The following is a 17,972-nucleotide window of genomic DNA, read 5'->3' on the forward strand; positions in this document are numbered from 1 at the left end:
CTCCATGGGTTACTTCCAGACTCCTCAGTTCACACACAGTCACCCACAGTCCCAAGACATGCAGTAGGTTCATTGGAGTCTCTATATTGCCCATTACTATTATTAATAATATGATATAATATAATATAATATAATATAATATAATATAATATATATAATAATAGAAAAAATAATTAGAAACATTTACATTGGTGTTCAGTGATTTTAGAAACATTTACAACTGGACTTCCCAGTAGAATAAGTGACTGCTTCCAATCACATTGCATTTCCATTTGTGTCAATGGGACTTGAGCACAAATGCAGGCGCTTGTTTCTGATACATGGAGTCCAGTCCAAGACCGGGTACATAACTAATGTGATTCATTAGAAACTGATATATGGACACGGACATTTTAAAGAAGTAATTCCGGGATATGGACCGTTAATCATTCTAAACTAGTGTGATGAATCAGCAACTCCGAGCAGAAAAAGACACGTGTTCCACATCCATGCTGATCCATTTGAAAATGTCACAAATCCAAACTAGATTATTGTGTATTTAAATGCTTTAGCTCTGAGTTGAAATGTTAAATATCCCATTAGAAAATGACACAAATGCAATTTAAAATGATCCAAATTCTGTTTCCTGTGTGTACATTTCCAGAATTTATAGAAGTGACACAAAGAATGTGAGGCCGTTCCTATGGTGACATCCTATCTTAAAAACCAAAAAGAAAAAAAGGAAACGCGTCATTGGAATGACCTCTGCAGTATGTCAGTGTGTGTACGGTGTGTTGCCGTCCAAAAAAGACCACACCGCTGCTACATCTACTTCTTAATAAGTATTTTTAATCAATACGGAATTTAGAAACTCCTTATTTTTCTCCTTTTTTTAAATTTAATATGGATGATTACATACCAAATTATGTTGGTAAAATAAAATGCCAAAAAAATGCAATATTTAAATGGAAATTTTCATGTTGTCCAATCAACATGATACCTAGTCGACCCGTGCATAAAAATTAAATAAGAAATGTGGCCCGCCAGACAAAATAATTCCCTGGCCCTGGTCTAAACAGTTGCTATTAATGAATTTATACTTCATGATTACCTTAAATGTTTATTTTTCTGTACATCTCTGGCAATATCCAGTAAAATAGGCCATGGTCCTGACAGCAGTGAGCTTCGGTGGAACACTTCATACAAAGCCTCTGGAATGATGTCATCCAGATACGTAAAGACAGATGTTCTTGTCATTCCAGCGCTTTGGTTGCGTAGGAACACACACACATTCAGGCTGGATTGTGAGTATGAGTCAAATTCCCTGCTGCAATATATGTCCTTGGTCGTCATCTATGCTTCAGCAGACATATGGTCACATATTAGGAATGGGATTTTTATGGGATGCAAAATAACCCCCCCCTTATCTAACCGCTTAATAGCTCTTCCCTATATATCATGTGTCCTATATTTCAATCACGCCTAATATGTGCAGCAAAGAGATAACACGGGAAAACATCCCGTTAATTTACTGAGGACTATATTATTGTGTCTGATTTTTTTTTTTTTTTTTTTTTTTTTTTACAGATTTTGCGTATCATTTTTGAAGAAGCGATCACCATTACACTGTGGGGAGATTTTGTGGCTAATTTAAGGGCTGTACATTTGGGTGGGAGGCCAAAGGGCAATAATCATCTTATTGGCCTTTGGTTCGAAAGAATAACGCAAAAGTATCCTCTTGGGGGCATCCGGCAGGACAGGGAAAACTGGATAGTGGCCTCAAGAGTGCCACTCCGGTGGACAACCGTGATGAACGTGCCCCCTGGGACAGAAGCTCTCGAGAAGCTGCCTCCTAAAGTGCAAGACACACACTATCCCTTATTATGTTATAGGTGATATTTTCATCTTTCTTTTGGATAATATCTTGTCGATTTCATGCCTTCCCGTTGACACGATTTTACAAGAGAGTAAGGCAGCGGGTTTCATGTTCTACTTACGTAAAATTTGATTTTTTTTCCTGAGAATAATTCTAAGACAAGACGATGATTAAGAGCCAGTCCCCCATTTTAATCCTTTTAGCCCCCAAATCGTCTGAGTCACCACAAGAGTGACTTACCTCCTCCTCTCAACATGGTTCATGCAGCTGTGTCTCCTTCATCAGCAGATGAAGTGTGTGTGTGTGTGTGTGTGTGTGTGTGTGTGTGTGTGTGTGTTTGGTTTTTTTCCAAACACTGACAGAACAATGTCCCAACACAGAACTCTGCAAGGCAGCATTCATTGCAGACTGCCTAGTTTGTTTATCACAAGAGCGCCCCCTAGTGGGCAATCGTGGTATTTCACCTCCATTCGGCGCATTCGTTCAGTTTGTCCCTCGGCAGTCGCGCGACAGGAGAACTAGCAAGCGTCGCCTTGGCAACGGGACGGCAAAGCTGTTACTCACATATACAATTTTCTTAGAAAAAGAATAACTGTGGGCGCGAATGAAAGAAATACCATAATAACATAATTTCTAGATGACGCTATCATGGCGATGGGCAACCCATCGGTGTTTCTTCTCTCGTTGAACGGACAGATTGAAGGCGCAAAGGTTAGCGACGCTTCTCAGCTAGCATAGCATAGCAGCGAATGAAGCTGGCGTTTGCAACATTAGCAGTTAGCTTAACGAGGATTCCACAAGAAGTAATATTTTTGTTTTAACTACTTATCATCACAATCTTCTTATCGTTTGTCAGTTTCCAGGATACGACAATTTGTACTGCAAATACTGCTTCGTGTACGGTCACGACTGGGCTCCAACCTCGGTGAGTAGCATACTTACATACGAAAGTAACACGATGGCGTGAGCTGGTTCCAGGTATAAACAATACACGATGTTCATATTATATGAACATATTATATGACTTTTAGATCGTTTTTTGTTGATTTTCAGACATCTCTCACGCACACACGTACACGAAGTACATGTGGCCGTGTTCCATCTGCCATTTCGTAACTTTTTGGAAGATGTGTTGAATATAAACAAAAGACATTTTCCCCACAGTAGCCCCAGAATAAAAATATATTACTCCTCCGATATGAAAATATATAATCAGATCCAGACAAGAAACGACAGAAATGTCCCTTAAGAAATAAGATATTGAATGAGTAAACAAGCTATTCAACAGGAAATAGATACAAGACATCTGGTTGTGTTGATACTGGCAGAAAAAAAAACATGGGTTATTGATGATGTTGAATTGAAAATAAAAGTTCCTGGGAGTGTTTTTGAGGTTGACTGGATACGCTGAAAACAGAAGTGCAGAGAGCATCTCCATGTAAAATTACAAAAGTAATCAAAACTGAGTATTATGGGTTCGTCCCTTAATGAGTCGAGTGTCTTTTTGTTTTTCTTTAGGGGTTGGAGGAAGGAATCACTCAAATTACATGCAAAGGGAGTCATCCTTCACACAAACTCATCTGGAACTTCCCGCTGGAAATAACATTCAAGAGCACAAACCCTTCCGGATGTGAGCATCCAAGACACACACACACACAAATGTTTATTTAAGGATAAGAAACATAACCTTAAAACTTCTTCCTTATGTTACTTTATAGCTTATCTTTTATAAAAAATCTGTTACTATTTCTATGTATTTGTTTACTTATTTGGGACTACCTTCAATCGGAAATCTTGTTTTGTTTATTTTTGAATGATTGATTTTTATCTCCTTATTTGTACATGTTTGGGAAATTTTAATGCTGATTTCAAGCTCATTTTTGATTTTCTCCAACATCATAATATGATCATTTAATTGCTTGTATTTATTGTCTATTTCATATTGTCCCAGTTAATCTAAGGTAACAGCAGGGTCACTGCATGCCCTCTGCAAATCAAACGACATGATCGCGTAGCCGTCCAGAACTCATTCAGCACATCTGATGTCCATCTGCTGTGTATTATCAAGGGCCTCAGCTCGTGGTCAGCGTATACGGTCCGGATGTTTTCGGGAACAATGTTGTCAGGGGCTATGGAGCAACACACATCCCTTTCACATCTGGACAGTCAGTAATATTTGAGTTATTTTTCATTTTCTATTGTTTTCCCTTCGGGCACCAGTTGTGAGATGACTGGCTGCTGCACATCAAGTGCATTATATCAGTGGTTTAATTCTGTATAAATGATGGATTCACCAGAACTTAATTTACCATTTTTAGAGGGCTCACTGTTCATTCAAGTAGAAGTAAAACATTAGCTAATTATCTATAACTATTTTAAGAAAATGTTTGATTCTAATTCATTTTAATTGACTGGTTGTTTGACAGCTGATCAATCGCTGGATTGCAATTGATTCATAATGGTGACCAATGATAATCATGAATCAAATGAAGATCGTAACTGTCTATTAATCACTGGTTATGTGGACGAATATGTAAATTATGTATTACTGCTCAACAAAAACTTAAAAGCCTGTAGGAACGTTTTCCTGATGTATAATAAAATAATCCGGTTCTTGTTTTCCTTTATCCTGTCAAATTATTAAATCCATACATTTTCAAAAATGCTATTGTGTTGCAGACACACACGACTCATCCCCATGTTTGTTCCTGAACCCACGTGGAGACTCCAGAAATTCACAAGGTGAGCCTTGCAAACATTGCAACGGTAGCCACTGTTATTATACACATACATACAGATATACTTGTGCCCAACTGGGATTTATAATCTGCACAAGCAGTTTTCCAAAATGACTATATCGTACATGGCAAGTGTGAAGGCGAAGCTCTTTCCTCCCTTTGCCTTCTTCACCGAGCCAGTCGCTGTCTTTGGGCCGAGAGGTGAAGCAACACTGTCGCTATTCAGTAAGAATTTCAAATACTACCGTTTAAGACAACTATAAATAAAATAAAGCACATCACACTTCATTTTCTTTTTAATTAAAATGGGAAAAAATATTTTTACAATGTTCTTTTATTCTATTGGAGGGGAGTTACGTTGATTTTCTTCCTACTTTCCGATTTCATGTAATTAATGCTCACATTTGAACATGGGGGGCCTTATTTTGTCATAATCTTAATGCGCTGTACTCATTTCTAATAGAAAGCATATTTCTTGTTGTACATTAGATTATTTTTCTTTTTTTTTTTGTCTTTTCTTCTCAGTTAATAAATGAGAATTATATATTTCTTTCTGGATATCCTTCTAGTCTAACACATATTATTTGCCGAGCTTCCCTTGTGGACGATGTAAAGTAGCTGCAGATATATTTCTAGCATCAATACAAAAATAAATAACAGATATGAAGTCTATAGCCGTTGTCACAGCGGGACAAAAATATTTATCTCAAATTGATTTGCACCAAATCATGTCAATATTTAATCTGAAAGTGTGTTTTCCTGTCTGGTAGCTGGTTGATGGGACGCCGACCCGAGTACACTGACCCTAAAGTTGTGGCCCAGGGTGAAGGGAGAGAAGGTTTGTGAGTTTTCTCTTCATATTAACAGCGACACACAGTGGTTTCTTTTTGTCACTGCAGGAGCGAATCAAACTGGGAAGCAAACAGACCTGGCCAGTAGAAGTATAACTATACACAGTATATTGGAGCCAAAAGGGCCGTGATGACCTCAAGGTTGTTCATGCATTAACCACATTAATGCCAATTTACTTTTTTATTGACATTACTGCGGTAAAAATTGTGTTAGTAACGTCAGATGCTTCTGTACACACCAATAATAATGTAGTTTCACTTACATTATTGTAGTTATAACTAATACAGTTGTATTTAGTGCAGTTTTTGTTGTTTATTGGCTTCTAATGAAACTAACAACAGGAATATTTCTAGAACTCAACAGTTTGAACCAATGGAGTTAAAGCTGAAGTAAATTAGATGCTGGAAAAATTCACACACATTATGCTGTGTTTATCCACTTTACGCCATATCGGTTAGAAACTGATACAGAGGAAAAAAATAAAATACCAGGTGCAGTTATCATACAACACACAATCGGTAAACATGTTTTCTCTGAATAAGCAACAAAGTTTTAGTTCTTATTGGTCTATGCTGGATCCTATTTTCCAAGACTACTTGTGAGTACCGTTTTATTTGAGAATAAATCCACTCAAAAGGGAAACATCACTCATGTCACCAAGAAAAAGATAAATGGTGCTACTTTTGTATCTTGAAAAGTAGGCCACGGAGTTCTAGGCGGGGCAGGGTATTTTAGTCTTTGCAAAAAATTGAAATGACTGGGTTTTATCTGAACATAAGGGTAAATATAATCCAAATAAAGCAAGATCTGACTGATTAAATACATTTACCATGTTGAGGGTATGTTGTTCTTTGTTTTTTGTCAGTGTTTCCCAGCATTTCAGGATTGTTTTATCACACTGCAGTTCAGGAGTTGCAGTAGGAGTCTGTCTATACCACGGCTGAAATGTGTTTTAAAGCAGTTGATACTCTGATGCTGTTCACTGATTTGAACATGGCAAAATTATTCATATTTGTTATATATTTGCAGTGACGCGGGTTTGTTCCCAAGGCTTTGTTACCGTCTGCCTAAACATCATGACCAAGGACATGAAGAAACTGGGCTACGACACGGGGCCATCGAACCCGAGCAACCCCCAGTGCTGCTCGGCCGCATCCAGCTGGTCCACGCAAGAACAGCCAAACATGTGACGGCAAGAACGTCCGGCCGGCGACGTCTGAGCCCGAGACGCTACGATGCTCGATTTCTCCCCGTGGAGGGGGATCTAAGAACACTTATTTTCTTATTATTGTCAGTGTTTTGATAACGCACATGCTTCATGCTAATTTAAACAAATGTTTAACTTGTTTTTGAACATAAAGGCAGCTTTAGCAGAAACTATTGGCGTTGTCGTTTCATTGTGCGCTTGGTGGAATTATAGTTCCAGCAGCCTGTGTTTGGACTTCAATTGAAAACGCAAAATTAGCAGGAGGGGTGAAAAAAAACAAAACGTGGTGACAAGAGTTACAGAGCAGAAGTGATACACATTTTTATTTTGAACCAGTGCAGCTACAGTTGTCCTCATCCGTCAGGGTGTGGTCTGCTGCGTTCATTTGTTTAGATGCCGTTAAAATACACTTGTGACTTTTCCTACAAAAACCCATTACACAGAATAATAAGGTATACAGAAGAACAGTATGTTACAATAGTACAAATGATAAATTATATTATACAGTTATAATGCCAAGGGGTTGAGCATGTATCCAATAAAAGCAGCCTGCTCCCAGTACTATGAGAAGGGTAAATAGACATGGAAAAAAAAAAGGACACTGTTTATGCATATAAGACAAAACAGTTCATAAGGTCAGTTAGTTCTCTTGATAAAAGCATAGTGAATACATATTAACACGGACAAGCTCGCTACGCACAGGCCACATTTTCACCGCAACATCGACTCAAATCTGCTGCCAAAGACACGGAGAAGTGGTCGTCTGTGCCGCCGTCCAATTCATTTGGAGTTTATGTTATTGTTTTTCTTTTCCAAGACATAAACTGCCCTTTTTTTTTCTGCTTTGAATGCTATCCATCTTTTCCAAAATTTGCCAGAAATGACACAAAGGTCAGGGGTTGCAGTGAAATTAAGGCCCGTGAGGAAGGGACTTGACTCAGCTAGAATATTGTAGTAGCCTTTTCAAAAAAGAAGACCGTATTAGCAAATCTAACTTTGCAAAACACACCAAGCATCATCTCTCTTATTTTTTTAATCTTTTTTTTTGTTGTTTTTGTTTTCCAACTTCACTTTTTGCATATATTTAGTTGAGATTAAAAATGTTTGCTGGTCTGCAAGTATCACACCCATTCATTCGGGACAAGAGCACAAAAATAAACAACACCCTCTGCATCATCAAACCCATACACACAGTTGGAGGTGCCTCTCCTTTTGCCTGAGAAAAAAAGGTCTGCATTTAGTGGAAATAACAAGGGTCCTGTGGAGTCACTATCATACCACAGCAGACTAGAAGAGGGCTTCATCTCGCACAAAAAAAAAAAAAAAAAAAAAAAAAAAGGAAATGAAAACAAGTAACTCTATGCACAGTAAAAACATTGGCAGTGATAAACGGAACCGAAAAGAAGTGAGAACAATGACCTAACGAGAGGAAGGGTCTACACGTCATTAGCTAGACATTTCTTGACCATCAGAAAAAACAAAAAACAAAAAAAAAAACACACTTGCTGGAAATAAATTGGCCGACAGCAGAGATTTCTGAACAGTCTGTAAAATAAATGAAGTATTAAAAAAAAAAAAAGTGTGTCCTGTGCCTGTAGATGGAACAAAATCATCAACAAAACGTGACCCTACTGTTCAAACTCTGAAATCAGTCGCTATGACTTTGGTAACAGTTGTGCTTCTAAGAGAAGAGAATTACCTACCCATAGGGTGAAACACTAGAATGAAAAGAAAAAAAAAAAATTGACAAGAGAGAGAGAGAATGAAGATGTTACGTAACTTGGCTAGTACACACCTCCACAACTCAGAAAGGCTTTGCTATGGATTAAGATACGACAAGTAAATAACACAAAGATAACCAAGAAAAAAAAACAAAAAAAAAAAACAAAAACAAACAACGGTTCGTTTACAGACATGCCTGGTGGTGTTGCGGTGGGATTCCCTGTGCTATCAATAGACCAGCACAGGAACATCCCTGTGTATGTGTGTGTGTGTGTGTGTGTGTGTGTGTATAACCCAGATAAAGTCATTTTAGATTGTTAAGCCCCAGCAAATCCACTCGGAGCTAAATTCTCGTCATGATGCTGATTGGCTGATGCGGCCTTTAAAACCCAGTCTTCACATCCCTACAGGCTGCAGATAAACACCACCGCACTTCCACTTAACCCAGTGAGAACACGGAAAACCTGCTTATTGAAAGTACACTTGGAAGCTAGTATCACCCACGCCGGCTGCACACACACACATGCCTTCTTCCCTTTGAGCCTTGAAACCAAAAAAAAAAAAGAAAAAAGAAAAATCCCCACAAAAATACCTCAGTCTGTCTTTGAATTAAAGATTAATGCTGATGCCGTCGATGATCTTCTGAACCAAATAAATGCAACAATAACAACAAAAAAATAAAACAAATAAATGCAAGTGGATGTAGTGTGAGCTTTAACAGTACGCCTGTGAGCATGCACACACACACTCGTGCACGCACGCATACACACATAGCTTTTTATCAACTCCTCAACCCCAAAGACAAGGAGTTACTCCTTTGTTAAGAGTTCATTGTTAATTCGGCGGTTTCGGGGTGTCGGGGGAAGGGTCCGGGCCGAGAGGAGGACGAGGTGACCGGATGAAGTTCGTGATGAAGTGTTGCAGAGCCGAGGCTGCGTGTTTGAGTTAGTGTGTGCGTGTGTGTGTGTGTGTGTGTCGCCTTTTTAGCTGCTAGCCTCCTCGCCTATGCTAAGGTGTAACGGTGAGCCCGACAGTTGCTGAAAGAAATTTTTTTTTTTTTTTTTTTTAAAAAGCAAAAAATTGTGCAAAATCCCTGCTTAGTAACGCACACACACACCCCACACACCCCACACACACACACACACAAACAGAGTATAAACATATTTGACTGTCACTATCATTCTTACTCCAGTGTGTGTCGTAAACCCCACTGGAATATACACAGTGTAAAAGCACTAAGATGTGCGTGCAAGCACACACACACACACACACACACACACACACACATTTTCAGCTGACAGGGCTTAAAAAAGATTAGCTCTAGTGAAGAGATAAGATCCGGGGTTAGTAAAGTCAGACTCTCCTGTCAGTCCAGCGGAGGAGAGGAGCAGTCCTGTGGGAAAGGAGGCGAGCGAACAGCAGGACGGAGGGGATACTGGGATCCTTTTCAGCTTCCACGGAGGGAGAAAACAAACAAAACGAGGAAAAAAAAAAAAAAAAAAAACTGTAAACACCCCCCCCCCCCCCCCCCCAAAAAAACAAAACAAAAAAAAAACTCAAAGTCTGTAGACGCTTCTGAATTCTAAACGGTCACGGGATCATTATGGGATGCACAGGACGAGGCGGCCAGGGAGCGTGGAGGGGTCTGACTACGAGGACCCGGCTGGGTTACGACGGGATAAATGACGAATATTACTTCTTGTTCATTTTTGAGGCTTTCCAGAGGAGCCGGGGCGCCTCTGAAAAAGAGAGAAAGGGGGGAAGAAAGAGAAGACGAGGAGCTCCTCCTCCCGTTCGGATCCCCTCACAAGAGGAAGGGGTTGGTGGTCCCGGTGGGCTGAGCTCCAGCCTGGGGCGGCATGCTCATCAGGGGCTGAGGCATGGACATGGAAGCCGGGACGCTCGCGTTGGAACCCACCCCTCCCGCCGCGCCCACTCCCATCCCGGGCATCACCCGGCCCATCGGCGCCATCCCCGCCAAGGGGACCACGGCGACGGGCTGGGCGGGCAAAGAGGCGTGACCCATGGGTTCCCCCATGCCGACGAAGCCGGAGGGCATGGGGCTGACCCGCATCTGGTTGAGGGTGGGGGGGGCGGGCTGGCCCACCTGGAAGGGGTTGGCGTGGCTTGCTGGAGCCGGAGCAGAACCACCTGCGGCACAGATGAGATACGTCAACCAAAGAGGTCCGCTATTAGAAAGCCTGTAATCGGCGGGCGGCGTCGCGTCGTGGGTGAAACGGCGGCGTGTTCGGGCGGGCGCGGGAACACCTCGTACACGCAACGGTCATTTTCTCGAAAAAGCTGATTCACCAGTTAAGCGTGTGGAAGGTGTGTGTTTGTGTGTCAACAGGCCCAGACTTGTATCATCAAGCAGGACCGGCGGGTTGAACCCACAGCTGCCGAGTGTCTTAAAGGAGAACATAAGGGACCACAAGTCGTCGACTTACGTTCTTTACAGCCATTACATCGTTCAACTACATTTGCTTGACGCATTTATCTCTTCATCGGTGATCCTGCTTATCCTACAAACGGGTTTGGGGGTTAGAATGGGTTCAACAGGACCGACTGCCGGTCAATCACAGCGACAAATATACCAACATACTGTGCATACAACTGTTTACTCGGATGTTTACGGCCTTTCATTAACATCCTAATATACCTGCTTGCAAACTCCTCACAGCCCCGAATCAGGAACCGCTGTGCTTCAGATTTTTAGTTCTCAAATGTGTTCAAGATTATGGTTCAGTATCTCTAAAATGTAGATGAAATTGAATTTCGATTTTTTTTTTTGTATTTAGGGCCGAATCACGACAAGTGATCGCGAGGCACTTTTCAGAGAGCAGGTCGAAACTGGACTCTATAATGTTAAGGGCACGTTTAAACCTAAAAACATACAGGCTTTTGAGAATAAATGACACATTCTGACTGATCCCTTACTGTAGAGAAATAAAAACACCACACGAGCAGATTCTCGATCCTGAAAGCATTAAAGGTCCTCTGGAAGAACAAGGATGACATGCAGCACCTAAACACACGGTGCCATCCATTTTTGACAAGAATCGCTAAAGTTCTGTGGAAAGTTTTGGCGTTTCTAACAATCGACCGGTTATCTTATCAATCTATTTTAATCATTATACATTTGCACATTGTAGGATTGCAGGAGCTTCCTATTAATGCCCTGACGTGAGTGAAAAAGAGAGTAAAGTGGATGTGATTGTTGATTCGATCCACCGGCAGCGTTCAGCGCTCCCCTTATTCACTCGCACATTCTGGATTTCTCTCTAATGGCCATATCTTTATTTCCAACGAACGAATTTATCATGAAAAATACCTTGTTCTATGTGTTACCAGGTTAACGCTTTTGATGATGGAAAAAAAAAAAAAAAAAAAGTGACACTATGCTGCAACAGCGCTATAAAAACTGCAATATTATGAGCGTTTGCCTATGAAACGTTTTTATTTCCCCCACCTGCTGAAGCCAAGAAGGGATTGAACGCCGCGGCGGGCTGGGCTGGTTTGGTCACCAGAGAATCCAGATTGACCAGGGCAGCGTTGGGTCCCAGGAAGGACTCCGGGGTCTTTCTGGTCGGGTTGGAGGTGCCGGCGGGGTTTGGCAGCGGGTCGAACAGGTCCAGGCTGCTGCTGCTAGCAAGACTGACTTGGGAGGGAACAGAGGATGCTATACCCCCGTCACCTGGGTAACAAGAGGATTGATAACATTTTTGTTTAAAAGTGAATAAGACGCATCATTATGCAAACCAAATAATGACATCACAAACTTTCCATCTTAGCTGCCCGATTGAATTTGCTATCCTATCCTACGGTCTGACCCACAGATCCACCTGCATCTGCATTCACTGTGAAAGCAGGGCTTTGGATTACAAATGTTCAGTGGGTAATATTATGAGAAAAAAATAAAATAAAATCAGAGGCAGACAGCCTGGCTTCTTGTTTCTAGCAGAAAGAGTGGAGATGCAGAGCGATACACACCAGCCCAGCAAGCCAACTGACAGAAAAAGAAGCAGCAGTATTTAAAGGCGTGGAACCCGTACCACCTACAAACCAAAATACACATTGGTGGAATATATAAAAAGACTTATTTTTTGTAAGGCGGTTCACATAGCAGTCGTACTACTTCCTCGCTGGTTCTGGGCCAGTTCAGAATCAGCTTTTTTTAATGTACGTCTGCATCTTCATCCCTAAAAAGTTACTGCGTTATCTCACCTGTACGTCTAAAGACTTTGAAAAAACGATCATGTCACACTACCGCACATCTACAGACAAGTTTGAAGTCCCGGCCTAGTCTGAGACCAGGCTGAGAATGACATTTTCCAAAGACTGTGGATGTTACGTCCTACGACGACAATCTTTCGGCAATGTTTTTTCCCGGCATGCAATGTTTTCACCGGCTATTTGCGAAACCTGTGCTGTTTCAGTGCATGGAGAGTTAACGGCGTACAAGCTGGGCCTTTTCTGGCCTCAGCTCCAGCATCCGCTCTTCTTTTTGGACGTTTCACAACGATTGTCGCTCCCGTTCATCCGTATCACAAAGAAAAACCCTCCGCTGCCGATATCGGACTTGTTTTTGTCTACTTTGTTTCCAGTTTTGTCGGAGCTCATCTATTGGATATTGATTGTGTTTTGTCACCGTAAAGACTTAAATACTTACGATAACATCAAACACATTTGACACTGTCGTAAATCCCAAAGACTGGGAAAAGACTGCGCTGTGACTGCTCTAAAACTGTAACATCACCACCTGACACTTTCTGACCAAGACATCGACAACACGCTGCGACTCCAGTAAGACTCTTAAGATTTCCTACTGACGTTCGGTTTTTAAGCCTGCGACTGAGAAAATTGTCAGCCCAGGATTAAAACAATTAGCACTGTTTTAATACAAATCCCCACAGATTAGACGGGGCAATGAGGTCCGTTCCATCGGTCAAAGTCTGCAATGGATTAAACTGTACCCGGTCAACCAGAATGGAGACTGTAAATCAGTTAATTGTCAGTTAACTGTCAGTTAAATGAGGGGAAATGCATATAAATGGATTTAGCATCTCAATAGTTCACACAACATTTTAGTCAAAAACACTGACTCCAGTTGAGTCTTGATTACGTTCCATCAAATCCATTGTGGTGGTGTATTAAGTTTGTTTTTGTCTAATTAGTTATTTATGTCATGTACAATCCTGGTGAAAGTAAAGCCATTCACTGCAACACTAGAACTGAATAAGACTTGATCATTTATTGTTGCATAAGTGATGGGGATTCGAGGACAATATTAACATTTTGCACCACCTAAGAAGTATTTTCTTTTAGATTCTCCCGCAAAACCTTAAATGTTCCCATGTAAATATACATTTTGGTCCTTAATCCCACTGGCCTGCAGGGCTTTTTTTTTTTTTTTTATTTTTTTTATTCTTGTTACTTTGTTTTACGTTCTACCGGGTAATTTTGACCAGTAAAGGTCTCAACACCAACGCTGCCCACCAACAACAGTCACAACACACAGGAGCAACAAAGAAATCAGGAAACCCGTCACACACCCACCTGAAAGAAATCTATTCAATTCACCCCTTTAGAACTTTTGCAGTTGAAAAAAAAGCATTAAAATATGAAATGTCAGCAGGTCATTAAACTTTCCAGCTGAGGTCTCAAGATGAATTTAGAATTCAGATGACACACTCTGATGTGGGACCAGACGGGAGCAAACGGACGGTTGACGGCATCGGCTCGTTGGCCATGAAAAAGTGTAAAATGTGACGCATCTTTGCTCCGGTTTGGCGACGTTAACATGCAAAGACAAGACACGTGTCAGTGCCCCGCAGACGCATGGTGTCTGCAGACGGGTTATCGATCCGACACTGAGAGAACAAACACAGAATCCGTGTCAATAAGACAAAGACAGGGTGAGTACCAGTCGGGACAGAGGAGGATGAGCGGAGGCTGTCAAACTCTGAGAAGTCTTCTTTGGACGTACCGTTGGATGCACTGAACAGGTCAAAGCTACCTGAAGGGGGACAGTGCACAAATACACATCTACACAGGCCCACACATCGATACGCAGCGCGCACAAATACACAGATGTCAAATACATAAAACATAAAGACGGATGGGAATAGACACGACAAATATTAATGAGCTTGGATACTCAATTAACTTACGAGGTTATTACATCAAGCAAGCGAAGCATGCAGATATGCGTCTCTAAGTACAGTTAACTGGAGTACACACGGCGGTACGTAATTAGTTATTCTCTAAAATGCGTTTACATTCGTAAGAGAGAGCGCCACCGGTCACTCGGAAAAGGCTCAAAAAGCTAGACGTCCGTGAAGGTCACCTGTGTTGGAAGCCTTGGGACGATTCGACGCGGACGCCCAGGGGTCGGAGGCGGCGGTGGAGTTGGATGCCCAGGGGTCGCTGCTCTTCATGGGTGGAACAGAGGGAGGAGCCCCCCAGGGGTCCACCGGGGCGGCCGGCTTGGGGCCGGACCCTGGGGGGAAGAGGACGAGGACGGTATTAGCGAGACAAAAAACGGGTTTAAAATAAACATCTGGGACGTAACGTGGCTGCGAAGCGGGAGAAGAGACACAAAAAGGTACAGATGGAAGTAAAAAAAAAAAAAAATTGACTGGTTACGGCCTCAACAATGAGTCAACATCTTTTGGATTTTCTTTTCCACAGCAAGGTGTTCTTTTTCCCCCGGATGAACTTGTAAGCTCGCCAGGAGCAACAGACCTCTGCAGGAACAGTCTCATCATAAGACTCTTCGGTTCTTGTGTTTCCAGTGGGGTTTGTAACACATTCAAAGTAACATTTAAGAATTATCAAACAAAACATCTTTATTTAGCCCTAGTAGCAAGAAAAGGGACTTTTTTCCAAATCAGGGGAAAAGGTGCGATGAGGTAGAATTACCCTAAAAGAAAGAATTATAGAATATGGTACAGTACTTTTCCGTGTTTGTTTGTTTTAAATATAGACACTACATGACCTCAGGATCCTTCTTGAGCCAGTGAAGGATTTATTTTTTTCCTGAGGAAAGGCTTTTCGAATCATACATGGCAAGGCTATTCAGAAAGAATGTATCATGGCTAATCCATTCTGTTTCTATGCAACACACAAGAGAGAGAATACCTTGAACAGTCCAAACGGACCCCAGAGTAATCCTCATATGCATACAGCATGTCCATTTAACATGAATAAAGTATATACATTCATTGCTCCTGAGGCTGTTGCCAGGTTGAATTCCAAAATCTCAAAATTTGGTCACGTATAATGTCCGTTATCACGAGACATCTACTGAAACCCCATAACCCACCAAAGTTGAATTTATACATGTATATAAGGGACGGGTGTATACTTATTATGTGTTTAATATTAAGAGATGCTTGTGAATGATTAGCAACGAGTCAAGTTCAAGTCCCTGGACCTTCCTGCAAGTGGGATTTTACAAACCCTACCCTCATCCACGACCCCAGCGAAAATGACTAAAGAAAACTAAGGTATTTTTGAAGTACTACAACTCTGCAGTTACGATGCAGGGCCGGACGAGCAACATTCCTGCTTGACAAAGACGCACACCTTAAGAAAAGAAAAAAAAAAGAGAAAAAAAGACAAAGTACTCTTGCAGAAACCAGATTGTGTGGGTGTGAGTACCGTAAGGTTGCCATGGGTCTACGGATTCAGCCGCAGCTCCGGCTCCTCCACTCGCCCCCCAAGGATCGGCGGTGGCACCTGGCTCTGGGACGTCCATCAGATCCATTAAAGATGACACTGGCTAGAAAGACAAAGATAGGATCCGCTAAGACACAGAAGTGAGCAGGTCTGAGGAGAATAACGTTGCAAGGAATAAGTGAAGGAACAAAGAGCATGTGATATGAGCCCTCCACCGCCCTCTCCCGTTGAAAACATTCGTAGCATTCTGCTAGCGGTGAGGCTGCTACTGCTGCATTGCTGCATACACTTGCATTGCATGAGAATTTTGTAACTCCACGACCAGGCAAAAAAGCTCGGGTTTAGGTGACTTTCTTACAGAAGACAATATCCCATCGTCGTTTCTAAACATCCCCCCGAGGCTGTTAGTTTTAAGAGAAGGCCTTACAGCTGTATTTATTTTTTTCCCGCCACAAAACAGGATCTTCGGAACGACAAATAGATTGAGGACGTTCGAGAATTTTGTGTCATCCCGCTATGTAAAAAGTCCAAAGTCACACGGAAAATGCGACGTCTCCTCGGTTTCGACCCGTTCACTCGACCGGCTGCTCAGGCAGAACATTTTCAAGTAAACTCGTCGATCTGTTGCCAGTTAGTGGATTCATTACTGCTCCGAAGGGAGCGGACGAGGCCAGGCCAAATCAGGGGGTGGGGAGAGATTATTTCAGAAGAGTGACCAAGATAATGGGACAACTGAGTCACTCTCATCTCAACCTTCTCGTGTATTTTACCTCTTTCTTCTTCTTGGGTAGTTTTGCTGAGCCCGGGCCTTCTTTTTTGCTCTCCTCTAAGGCCATCTGTAGTCTCAGGTCATCCCCTCTGCGTATGCGTTCCTCCTGAACATACACATGTAGTACGTCCAGTGCTTACGTAAGTATCTTACTCATATTTACTTTTCACTGTTTGGCTGCAGTCGCACAGACCCAAGATGGTGAAGACAAGACAGATATATACAATAAATAATAATAAAAATCTTCTGTGCCTCTCATCATGGCTTCTTTTGAATATCATTTGTTGATGTATCTTATTAACAACAAAACCATGTGCTGTAGTAATCAAATTAATCCAAATGTAGGTCATCACTTGATGTGATATCTATGCAAGGATTAGTCGATTTCTCATTTCAGTTAAAATCGTGTACGGAGCGACAGATAAAACAAAATGGTTTGACTTGCAAAGCCTTAACAGAATATTAAAATGAATCCAAATTTGAGACTTAAGGATGTAAACTGCATGGAACGCAGAACGGCAAACTTACGACTTCAGACAGACCTATATCTTGACAAATGGGCACCCATTAAAAAATATTTGGAGAGTTGAAGATACCATCTCTATTTGACTGAGTTAGATGTTTTTTTGTGTTTATGTTTTTTTTTTTTTTTAGTTTTATTTTATTTTTCGCTTGCTATTGAGGAAATAAGTGACCTATAAAGATTATTGTATAATGTATATCTTGTTATGAGGTTTTGTAAGAATGTGTATGACTCTGTTACGGAACCTGTTCTAATAAATGTTCAAAAAAAAAAAAAAAAAATCCAAATTTGACACAATAAAACCCCTTTAGAAATTGTACCGCAGATTCTCGCGCATGTGCAAATACCTGCTCTGCCGCCTCTCTGCTCATAGCCAGAGCCAGTTGCAGCTGAAGCTCTTCCTCCCCACTGGTCTGAGGCCGGGCCTGCTCCAGCTCTGACCCCATGTTTGGAGATGTGGCTGACGGACACATACAGAATCAATTATCTGATAAGCCATACAATCAATGCTGAATATAATAAAAGCTTTATCATTAAAAATTCATTTTACCTTAATTAATATCTTTGCAATTAACAATAGAAACATGGTACTAATACTCAAACACACATTTGCAGGAGGAATCAAA

The 17,972-nt window shown here is 41.4% G+C and overlaps 2 protein-coding genes across 5 annotated transcripts in view; one reads left to right on the plus strand and one right to left on the minus strand.

Moving 5' to 3' along the window:
* Positions 1 to 2,361: 2,361 nt before the first annotated feature.
* Positions 2,362 to 6,822, plus strand: b9d1 (B9 protein domain 1). The gene is made up of 7 exons (XM_086154220.1): positions 2,362 to 2,566; positions 2,712 to 2,780; positions 3,374 to 3,485; positions 3,924 to 4,020; positions 4,535 to 4,597; positions 5,364 to 5,431; positions 6,475 to 6,822. Exons 1-7 carry the CDS (start codon positions 2,504 to 2,506, stop codon positions 6,633 to 6,635), a joined length of 633 nt encoding a protein of 210 aa, XP_086010346.1. The 5' UTR covers positions 2,362 to 2,503; the 3' UTR covers positions 6,636 to 6,822.
* Positions 6,823 to 6,948: 126 nt separating this feature from the next.
* The window catches only part of epn2 (epsin 2), a 29,769-nt gene continuing 18,745 nt past the window's right edge, over positions 6,949 to 17,972 (minus strand). For 3 of the 4 annotated variants that reach the window (XM_086154216.1, XM_086154217.1, XM_086154215.1), the window contains 7 exons: positions 17,694 to 17,806; positions 16,825 to 16,929; positions 16,037 to 16,157; positions 14,721 to 14,873; positions 14,298 to 14,390; positions 11,844 to 12,068; positions 6,949 to 10,525 (listed from right to left, as the gene is read on the minus strand). In XM_086154216.1, the coding sequence (XP_086010342.1) occupies positions 10,179 to 10,525; positions 11,844 to 12,068; positions 14,298 to 14,390; positions 14,721 to 14,873; positions 16,037 to 16,157; positions 16,825 to 16,929; positions 17,694 to 17,806 (1,157 nt within the window). In that variant the 3' untranslated portion in view covers positions 6,949 to 10,178. The remainder of the gene's footprint in view (positions 10,526 to 11,843; positions 12,069 to 14,297; positions 14,391 to 14,720; positions 14,874 to 16,036; positions 16,158 to 16,824; positions 16,930 to 17,693; positions 17,807 to 17,972) is intronic. The other variant, XM_086154218.1, reaches the window with a different exon arrangement.

The sequence above is a fragment of the Fistularia commersonii genome, chromosome 10, assembly GCF_037954325.1.
Source record: "Fistularia commersonii isolate RoL2024-O1a breed Wild chromosome 10, RoL_Fcom_v1.0, whole genome shotgun sequence".
Classification (NCBI taxonomy): Eukaryota; Metazoa; Chordata; class Actinopteri; order Syngnathiformes; family Fistulariidae; genus Fistularia; species Fistularia commersonii.